Genomic DNA, 10964 nt, shown 5'->3' with positions numbered 1-10964 from the left:
ATATATCCACTATTCCTCCTCTGTATATCTCCAAACCATCTCAGCCTTGCCTCTCTAACTTTGTCTCCAACCTGAGCTCTCCCTCTGATGTACTCCTTTCTAATCTTGGCCAGCCTGGCCACTCCTGATGAAAAGCTCCAGCTTGGCCTCCTGTCTTTTTGTCAGCACCATCTCCAAATCATACCTCATGACAGGTCTCACTACCAACTTGTAAACCTTCCCTTTGACTCTTGCTGTTATCCTTCTGTCACAAATCACCCCTGACACTCATCTCCACTCACTCCACCCTGCCCACACTCTCTTCTTCACTTCTTTTGTCCACTGTCCAAATCTTTGGATGGTTGACCCCAGATATTTAAACTCATCTGCCACTATGTCTACTCTTTGCAGCTTCACTGTTACACCTGTCTCCTTCTCATTCACACACCTGTATTCTGTTTTGCTTCTACTGACTTTCATCCCTCTTCTCTTCAGATTATACCTCCACCTCTCCAGACTCTCTTCCACCTGCACTGTGCTCTCACTAGAAATCACAATATAATCTGTGAAATACATGTCATATTATTGAACTACTCAGTTAACTATAACACAGTATATATTAACTAGCTAAATCCCGTTTTTATTAATGTTCTGTTTACACAGCAATGTATCAGTCATAACAATCCTGTATATCTAGCTATATAATAAACAACACTCCTGTGAGACATGGCTCTTCCTAATGAGTAGGCTAGTTCAGCTTTTGATGTTGCTTCTTTAAAGTTGTTTACAGTAACAAGTTAAACGACAGACTTATCACTGTAATTGAGGTTTGCATTGCTGTGGCTTTTACCACTACCACTTTTAAAAATCAAATATTAATCGATTTCGTTGCTGTTTCCTTGACGTCACGGTTTCCCTGCGGTCTCCTTTAAGGTTGCCACGGGTTACCGGCTCACATGTCAGAACGAGGAGAATTGACGTCAGTGACGGCTGTTGATTGGTTCTCAGCCGTATCCGGTGGGGCAGCGGTCCAGGGCTCGGGAAAAAAAAATCGAAAAGAGGAGGAGGATCTGGTAACGGTGCGCTTTGAGAAATATCTTGCATTCCGAGTCGCTGTCTAAAGGCTCGGCGGGATTTTACCATTTCTTGTGAGTATTCGTGTTGTTTCGGTTCACGGAACATATGACCTCTGTATAGGTGAAATTTGTTTCCTCCGTCTCTCGTTTGTTTATGCTAGAACTCAAGATGGCGTCATTGGAGGAGCGCTTTGCCTTTGCACGGAGCTAGCCAGCTAGGCATCAAACCTGACATGCATAAACTAGGCCGAAGGTAGTTTAGCAAAAGTCTAAAATGCGTGTTGCTCATTTGAGGGGTTTATGCCGCTTCTTTACAATGTGGGTTGCTCTTTTGTTTTCTTGTTTTCTTGTTTTTTTTTAGAATTAATCTACTCGTTTAAGTAACTTGACTGCACCCGTCAGCTTTCTCGTGAAACCTTCCTGACCTAGACAGTGTTACAGACAGGGCATCTGCTTCATATTCACTCTAACGGGGATGGTATTTCCCTACTTTCTAAACCATTAGATGCGTTATTAGCATCCATCCTTCAGTATGTTCATTTGTCTACTGTTTAGCAAGGTCATTGTACATCGCATTTTGTTAAATTTTCCAGTTTTTAGTTGACAGTAGAGGTGATGCTGCACCATAGGAGCTGATTCAAAGAATTAACATTTAAATATAAATGTAACTACTTTGACATTTCAAACTGGCATGCTACCGAAGGTAGAAGATCCCTCCGAGAAGAGGTTGCCGTAGCTCTTAATTTATACCACCTGGTCCGAAAACAGTATCGTTTACCACGTAGTTATTCCTGTGCTAGGTTTAGATTAAAGCAAGCCTGCCAAGTTTCCACTACAAGTGTGGTTAGTTGTGTATAAAGGCTGTGCCAGCCTCATCTTTGATAACATGGCTAGTAATCTCCCCTGGGCCTTGTCAGATTAGAAATTATCCGAATCCTATTATACTGATGCACATGCATGATAGGCTTGCAGGCATAGAATGGATTGTACTCTTACTTCACAGAACATGTTTACCCCTTTAAATGGCAGACATGGGTTACATCAGGGCTTTAGAGGCTTTCCTGATTTAGACTACATAGCCAGATCAAGCTGTCTGAAGAAACTTATATCACAGAAGCTGATCAGATGATCTAAGGAGCTGTCAGGCTGTTTTGCTCAGCAGCAGTATTGTGGTGTGAAATGTTGAAACCTCAATCATGTGCGCTTGCTTTTGGCCTGTTTCACATTTCACCATTCGTCTAAATTTAGGCCTTGACTATGATAATATTTCAGCCTTAGCTGGCTGCTCTCTCATTAATGGAGTCTTTAATTCAGTCTGGGGCAAAAACTTAAAACTGTTTTGTGTAAATAAATCCAAGAAAAACAGCATGCTTGTTTTAGTTTTGTTGTGTGTGTGTGATCACATCATATGACCAGTTTTCCAGACAATTAGGAGCACTCGGGCTCCATAGTGACAAAAACAACATGCCGTCTCACTGTGCTTTCTCACTCACAGCACAGTGAGACGGCGCTTTTTCTCACATTCTCACATTTTTCTGTCAGTCCATTTCTCATCCAGACACACAGACACGCTTACCCCATGTCACTCTCTGTCCTCCATGTTGTGCGGTGATGATCTGACATCGTGCTTCTTTTCCTTTCCTCTCCAGCACAAAAGGTTAGAGGTCACAGAGTAGGGTTGCGGCTGTCGTCATGGCATCTGGAAGTACGAGCAGCGAGGAGGAGCGGAGCCTGAGGGAGTGTGAGCAGTATGTGCAGAAACACAACATTCAACAGCTGCTGAAGGACTGCATTGTCCAGCTGTGCACCTCCAGGCCAGATAGGCCCATGGCCTTCCTCAGGGAGTACTTCGAGAGGCTGGAGAAGGTTTGTGTGCTAATGTATGTCTGCATCTTGGACCAATGCACCCCATTTGATAGTGAAGGGAGGGCATCATACACCCTTCTACTACATTGAGCAGCTACTGTAAGCCACCTACTGATTCATGTCATTTACAGTAAAACAGCAAATTTGTAGCATTTTAAAGCAGAATAGCTGGCAAGCTGACACCACTTAAACTCCCACTGTTCTTACACATGTGCACAGCATTGACCTTTTACTATTTACAGTTTATTCTTGGCTTAAATGTATTCACTCTGCAAGTGTGCACAGGGGTTAAAAACAAACAAAAAAACTTTTTTTTCCTTTTTTTAAAAATATCTGAAGCTGTAAACAACATTTTAGACCTGCCAAGTATGCATATACACTTGGGGATCAGGCTCCCAGAAACCTCTTCTGAACTGGAAGATAGTTTACTATGAATATCAGTAAAGTGATGGTTGACTTGAAGGATTCGTTAAATTAAGATGTACAGCTGAACAAATAATAATTGTCAATTTTTTTCTGGCTCTGGAACATAAAAAAAAAACCCCTGCAAAATATTAAGTATTTTTGTTCCTTTTATTTTATTTTTTTTTTTAAATTACAGCCCAGATCATACAAATTTGGACAGTTTCACACTTTTACTTCAAGTTTGCACATTCAGCATTCAGGAAACTTGAGGATTTCTTCCATCCTTCCATCCATTTTCTTCCCCTTATCCAGTTCAGGGTGGCAGTGTGGCTGGAAGCTATCCCAGCTGTCATAGGGTGAGAGGCGGAGTACACCCTGGATAGATCGCTAGTCTGTCACATGATGCTTTTGTCAATATTGAAATATAGAAGGTTCAAAAGTAAGCAGATGCTTGGTTGCAAAAGGTTTCTTGAGCCGTGTCATTTCATTGTTTATGCTGAAAAGAGCTCACAAGTAGCTGAGAGGTGAGAGATGATAGTTTCTACTTAGGTAGAGTTTAGTTGTCTGGAAATATGAGGAGTAGCAAAATAACCATGCAGAAGAATAATATAATAATGAAAACATTAGAGGTAGCTGGTTGGCCAGCTGCAAATAAACTGGTAGTTCTAAAAAGCATTTGCATGGTGAAGGCTAGTGGGGTTTTTTTTTTTGTTTGTTTGTTTTTATTTTATTTTTCAAAATAACTGCATGGCTAGTCTAGAGTTGGGTGCAGCATGTAGACAAACTCATTTCATTTTCATTGATCAAAAAAAAAAAGAAAAAACTTTATGACCAGACAACACAGTTTCTTGGGATTTCACAAAATAGTTGCATGTAATATTTTTTTATTGCTTTTCTAGTTTGCTGTGTTTCTAGACACTAGGCACCTCAGTTTGGGGCAGTAAAAATACTTGGTTATTGTTATAAAAAGATTTGATGTATTCTTTCTGAAGAGCTTCAACAGCATATGCGCTGCAAACAGGAAATGTACTTCCTACTGAAATACATACGTTTCAAAGTCGTAAAAAAAAAAGTGAAAACTCTTGTGTGTGCACATGAACAAATAGATTGCAGGCTGGACTGGAACCCCACAGGGTTTACTACCATTTTCAGACCCCTAGAAAACATAAAGGTTGCAACCCAGCTTGCAAAAATAATAATGGCTAGAGTAGAACTGATAGATTTCACAATGTTATATGGAGTGATGAAACAAAAATCAACCTCAGTTAGAACGGAAACAAAAATCAACCTCAGAACGATGGAAAGGGTGAAAGTGTGGCTTGTGCACACGTGACTGCCAGTGGAACTGGGACAGTAAAATGTATCGATCATTTCTCTGCTGACAGAAACAGCAGGATGAGTGCAGGGGTGCACGCTGGCTTCTTGTTTGCTCAGATTCAACCAAATGCATTGAAATTTTGAGCCAAACTGAGTTAATCTCACTTGAGCTAACAGAGTAAGGCTGGGAGATTCAGGCAGTCATTAGCTACGCTACAAAATTTCTAGCTTTACATGTCCACTGGTCTTTGTGTATTGATATAAATCTGCTTAAATGAGAGCTGATGCGTTATATTCTGTCAATAAAAAAAAAAAAAAAAATTAGCAGCTTTAGAAATCTTGTTTCACCCTCATTGACTCAGTCCTGTCCCTCCTACCTAGGAGGAGGCCAAGCAGATTCAGAACCAGCAGAAGGCCAGCAGTTCCCGTTCAGACTCCCGTGATGAGGAGGTGTCTCCGCCCATGAACCCTGTGGTAAAGGGTCGCCGGCGGAGAGGCGCCTTCAGCGCAGAGGTTTACACAGAAGAGGATGCCGCCTCGTATGTCAGAAAGGTAAAAACATGCAGCATATATGACACTGAGTGTTACAAAACTGCACATGTGATATATATTTGTGTCAGCGTCCTGACACCTGTTTTCATTTTGTTTTCTAAGGTCATTCCAAAAGACTACAAAACAATGGCTGCCTTGGCCAAAGCTATTGAAAAGAATGTTCTCTTCTCACACCTGGATGACAATGAGAGGAGGTACCAGACTTCATGTTTTTAGGTTTTCTTTTTTGGATGATTGGCTAACCCTATTTAACTGATCAAATCTCTGTTTCTTTTCTTTATTCAGTGACATATTTGATGCAATGTTTCCAGTCACCTACATTGCTGGGGAAACAGTTATTCTGCAGGGTAGGATTACAGCTTCTCAGCATGTTGTTGAACAACCGTTAATCCATATCATAGCCTGTCTTTGTGTGATGCTAACTGATTTGGTTTTATGCCCTCAGGTGACGAAGGTGACAATTTCTATGTCATCGACCAAGGGGAGATGGATGTGAGTGTCTGGGTTTTAAAATGTTAATGTTAAGTTATTAATTTAAAAGTCACATTTGTAACGTATTGCTTTGGTTTGTCCCCTTCTATTCTGGTAGGTGTATGTGAACAACGAATGGGTGACCAGCATCGGGGAAGGAGGCAGCTTCGGAGAGCTGGCGCTCATCTATGGCACCCCAAGGGCAGCGACTGTCAGAGCCAAGACCAACGTTAAACTGTGGGGCATCGACAGAGACAGCTACAGGAGAATACTTATGGTGAGGAGATATTTTATAAGACCTGTGGTTTTGAAATGCTTTGATCTATTCTGGCTCTGTAGGTTTTTGGCTTTTTTGCTGCTGTTTTGAACAAACTTCAGACCTGTTATCTAACTTAAGCGTTCTTATGTGTGCCATTGTTCTCATTTTCACACTTCTAATCCGCCAACATATTCTTCAATTCATTTATTTATTTTTTTTTCAGCATTTACACTAATAAAAATGTCTTTCTCTTTTAGGGAAGCACTTTGAGAAAGAGGAAGATGTATGAGGAATTCCTCAGAAAAGTCTCCATTTTAGGTGGGTTATTTGTGTTTAAATTAACCTCATCCCAGAACTTTAAATAGAGGAAGAGAAGCACATTACTTGTGTCTGCTGCTGAGATTAAAATAACCTGAAAGTGCTTTAAAAATATCTCACCTTAAAATAAAAAACAAAACAAAACAGTAACAGGTTCAAACATTCAGAATATTTATTTATTTATTTTTGTCAGCATTATCTGTCATTATCTAACTTTACCCTGCCTTCCCTCCTCAGAGTCTCTTGACAAATGGGAGCGTCTGACAGTCGCCGATGCCTTGGAGCCCGTCCAGTTTGAGGATGGACAAAAGATTGTTGTGCAAGGAGAGCCCGGAGATGAGTTCTTCATCATCTTAGAGGTATCCACTTGATAATTAAGTCTCCTTTTACACACATTAAAGGTCTCAAATTTCCAAGTATGATCATTTTATTGTGTCATGCTTGCGTACCTGTGGTTTGGAGCAAGAATTGAGAAGCAGCCAGTGAGAGCTCGTTCCAGTCGAGTGCACGGCTGCTGATAAGACCTAAATGAGACACTCTGTGGCTTCTTTCTCTGCGAGCGAACAATTTACTTTGAAATGGAGCCAAATTCTCAGCACAGTCTTTGTTTTAACATACGTGAATGTAGAGTTTGTCTGACAACCTCTCGGCCTCAAAAATCAGAATTTCAGCAGGGCAGAGCAGCAGCTCCATAAATGGCATGTGATCAGTTTTTCCCTGTAGTTAATGGGCCATTTTAAACTCAATAGTTTATCAATGGTCTGACATTTGAAATAGGCAAATATGTACATGAGAGCAGATTTATTGTGAATTTGGATGTATTAAAATACTGTAAATGAGAGTGGAGAGTAGGAGAGAAGCAAACGCATGTAAATGCCTAACAGGAAGCCAGCTGAGTTTAACTGCACTGAAGCATGTAAAATGACGTGAACATGCACTTCTCTACTTCTGTTGGTTATGAATCAGCCCTTTTCCCACAGTTCATGGTCGTCCCTGAGCATTACACTTTCCCCAGAGCTCTGACCTCTGTGCGTACGATCAGAGCTAACAATTACGCTAGTCACATTAACCCGCCCTAGTAAATAACGGCATTTGCTGTTCCTATGGGGACATCATTGGCTAACGTAATTCACTGGGGTTTCAGTTCTTCAGGTTACAGGAGAACGTCAAAGTTTTATTTTGGTTACTTGTAAGCTGTATTTTCATCGCTTTACTTGCTCTCACATAGATACTCTGCTTAGCCACAGAAAGAAATGAGCAGGAAGGGGGTGGGAATATAGGTGAATTTTAGCTCAGCTCCTATTGGTTATCAGTTTTCTATAGAAAGGGAGGAAAATTCTTACTGGCTTGTAAAGCTGGGAGGTGGTCTTGTCTTGTTGGCAGTAAACAACTTGAGCTTTTTAAAGCTCATACTGGAAGTTTATAAAAACCTCAAGACTTTTCTCATAATATAAAACCTTTACCTATTAATTGATACAGAAAGCACTAAGAAACTGAGGATGTGGTTGTGGTGTCCACGGTTGCATTTATATATCGGGTCTGCTGCTTTATCAAACATTTGTCAAGCACTTGAGCCTCCTTGTCTGCTCCTGCTTTTCCTCATTTTCTGTCATATTTAGATAAACTGAGGAGCTGCACCAAGCTCCAGAATAAGATAGCCATGCATTAAACTGAATCATGCAAAGCTGTTCTAGTAGACTGAATAAAAAAATAAGAGGCTGGAAATGAACAGGGTATCTCCCCTTTAGTGCTTATAGTTGTGGGCCTGTGTTTTCTGCACACACGCCCTCTTGTGGTCATGTGAATTTGTTGCTTCACACTAAACTGTGTTGGGAAGATGATTCGTCAGTGAAAACTGGTTAGTAACTGCCAGAAAGTTAATTAATGGAAAAATCTCACATTATGCAATATTTCAGTTCCAACCTTTTGATACCATCTGATACATGTCAATGAGTTAGTGCTGTTTTAAAGTGCACTGTCTTCTGCTCTTACAAGACTTCCTGTAACTTAAGGGACAAACAAGTGTGTGTGTGTGTGTGTGTGTGTGTGTGTTCTTCAGGGCTCTGCAGCTGTGTTGCAGCGTCGCTCAGAGAACGAGGAGTTTGTGGAAGTTGGGAGATTAGGACCATCAGACTACTTTGGTAAGAACTAAAGTCATTTATATATTTACGTAAATATATCATGCTGTTAACTCAATATTCTGTTATTTGAAGTGAAAAAAAAATGATGGGGATGTATTAAAAGTTGGGGAAAAACAGGATGTTTGTGACTATGACGTATATTTCTGTGTACGTGTCTCTGCGTGTGACACTGAAGCATGGATTTTGAATTTTGAATCTGTGACACTGTTTCTCTGTTTTTCAGGTGAGATCGCTCTGCTGATGAACCGCCCCCGTGCTGCCACCGTGGTCGCCCGCGGCCCCCTGAAGTGCGTCAAGCTCGACCGGCCCCGCTTCGAGCGCGTGCTGGGTCCCTGCTCAGACATCCTCAAACGCAACATCCAACAGTACAACAGCTTTGTCTCGCTGTCTGTCTGAGGGAGCGTCTGTCCTCACACTCTCCTCTCCCCTGCACCCTCTCCACCTCTTCTTCTCTCCTTTCAGACCCAGGGTCCACCAATGCTTTTTTTGCTTTCTGTCACTTTCTTCCGATTTCAGTTCCCTTCCCCACTCCCACTCTTTATTTTACACACAGATTATTTTGTTGTTCCCACCGGTCACGCGGATGTGACTTTTTAGCCATTCACCAGCGCTTGTACCAGCTGCTGTACGCTACCTTGTAGGCACAGTTACACCACATGTTACTTATGTTATATATGTATTTGCTGGTTAAGCTTTCTTTTTTTCAGTACGAAGCGGGAGATCTGAAAGGTTCTCAGACTGATGAGACAGACAATCAGACTTTACATCGCGCTTTCAGTGAAATTATTTTTCTTACAGACTGAATTGAAGAGTTTCCTTTTTTTTGACATCAATTAGCTTGATTACACAACAGAGTAGAGCAGAACCTAGAAACTGTAGAGGGCGTGAAGAGGTTTCAGTGATGATCTTAATGCTCCAGTTTGGTTATCTTTGATTGGTACGATGAGAAAACGATGTCTGTTTTGCTTAGTTTGAGAGAGCTTGTACAACAAAGATTTTTATTGTGCAGCTACCAGGCTAGTGCCAAATGTTGATTACTGTCACAATGCAAAGATGCATAGCCGTGGAAATGCAGTGTGTGCTCTGTTCCAGACAGGAAGTAGTTATCACCCTGTAGATCTTAATTGACAGGACGACCATACAAGAACTGCCTTGACTACTCTGAGGAAAATAAATAAATAAATAAGAAAGGAGAAAAAAAAAAGAGTATTAAGTGTATTTCAGTATTCAGTTTCTTTAGTATATACCAAATAACTTGGTCACTCTTCTGCTATGGTTTGTAATCAAAATGTTATCATAGTATAGTTAAAATGATCCTAGTTATATTATTATCATTGACTAAATGATAAGCTTATGGTTTGGAGTGATGGTGATCGTTAAAAAAAACAAAACAAAAACATGTTGAACTGTCTTTTGTAAACACTTATTTTTCCATAAATTCTATTTTAGGTGTCCAGTGCCACAAAGTAAAATAAATGCTTCTTCTTGTCAACTGACGAAACAGTATGTAATTGTATTGTGTAAAATGTCATGGGTAAAAAAAAAAACATTTTAAAATAGATCAAAGGGATAATTAAAGGTTTATTGAAGTGGGAATACAAAGTGGTTTAAAGGATTTTCAGGACATCTGAAGTATTTCTGTATCAAAGCTTCTCACAGGTGAGCTGACAGGCAGAGTGAGCGGATATTTATTTAAAACTAGTGTCATTGCTTATTGCCTATTTGAAAAGGTGGCTGTCTTTTCATCAGAGTAGCTTGTGACCTGTTCTCTATGCTTACCTGGCATGATGTTTTAGGCATCCAGTGATCTGGTATGAATGGAAGTGTGTATTTAAAAAAAAAAAAAAAAAAAAAAAGTGTCCTGCAGCTTCCTGACAGGAATGCTGTCGAATATTTGGTTTGTTACTCCTTAGCTAAACTGCTTCATGACTATTTAGATGCCATAAAATATTAAATCTTTCTTTAAAAAAAAAAAAAACAAAAAAAATTCTTTACCAAATCACACGATGTTGACTTCTGGATTCTACGCTTAACTCTACATTCCTGCATCGCTATCTGTTACCAGAAATGACCTATAATCATGTTTCTGTTGGGTCTCACTCAGAGCATTTGTACTCGCTTAGAACTGAGATGTGTGTTTGATTTTATGTGCCGATTGCAGGGTAGTCAGGTTGGTGAGAAGACCTCATGGATGTGAGTGTATCTTTCTTCACACTTAAAACTGATCATCATGCCCCTAACCCTCAGGTTAAACCTTGTGGATGTGGCTTACGTGTGGATTTGTGTCCACCGACAACACATCCAGGAAATGACTCCGTTAGGGGAGAGGGTTTCACCTTTCTGTCAGAATATTGTTTTCATGTAAATAGTTGCATCATCGGTTTGAGTCCAAAATGTTTTTAGCCACACTGCAGTCGTCCCGGTTTGCCTTAGCTTACCTAACCTGGGCTCACAGTAGAAGTCACTCCTGCAAGCCCGACCTTCAATGAGTTTGTTAGGCCTGCAGCTCAGAGAGCTGCAGACCATCAGAGGACCATTCTTTTTCTATTCTGCCCTGTATTTAGTTTGACCTCCTGTATG

General features: G+C 40.5%; 1 protein-coding gene across 1 annotated transcript; it reads left to right on the top strand.

Moving 5' to 3' along the window:
- Positions 1–972: 972 nt before the first annotated feature.
- Positions 973–10377, top strand: prkar1ab (protein kinase, cAMP-dependent, regulatory, type I, alpha (tissue specific extinguisher 1) b). The gene is made up of 11 exons (XM_030754389.1): positions 973–1127; positions 2705–2921; positions 5025–5195; positions 5298–5389; positions 5481–5542; positions 5641–5687; positions 5785–5943; positions 6183–6243; positions 6481–6602; positions 8303–8384; positions 8608–10377. Exons 2-11 carry the CDS (start codon positions 2748–2750, stop codon positions 8778–8780), a joined length of 1143 nt encoding a protein of 380 aa, XP_030610249.1. The 5' UTR covers positions 973–1127; positions 2705–2747; the 3' UTR covers positions 8781–10377.
- The last annotated feature ends 587 nt before the right edge of the window (positions 10378–10964 follow it).

The sequence above is a fragment of the Archocentrus centrarchus genome, chromosome 19, assembly GCF_007364275.1.
Source record: "Archocentrus centrarchus isolate MPI-CPG fArcCen1 chromosome 19, fArcCen1, whole genome shotgun sequence".
NCBI lineage: Eukaryota > Metazoa > Chordata > Actinopteri > Cichliformes > Cichlidae > Archocentrus > Archocentrus centrarchus.
Note: the sequence above shows the minus strand (reverse complement) of the source record. Positions and strands in the feature narration are given on the sequence as shown.

Coding starts and splice junctions, on each gene's coding strand:
- prkar1ab (XM_030754389.1), top strand. CDS start 2,748: ATGGCATCTGGAAGTACGAGCAGCGAGGAGGAGCGGAGCCTGAGGGAG. Junction 5,944..6,182: donor GCTACAGGAGAATACTTATG/GTGAGGAGATAT, acceptor TTTCTCTTTTAG/GGAAGCACTTTGAGAAAGAG. Junction 6,603..8,302: donor AGTTCTTCATCATCTTAGAG/GTATCCACTTGA, acceptor TGTGTTCTTCAG/GGCTCTGCAGCTGTGTTGCA.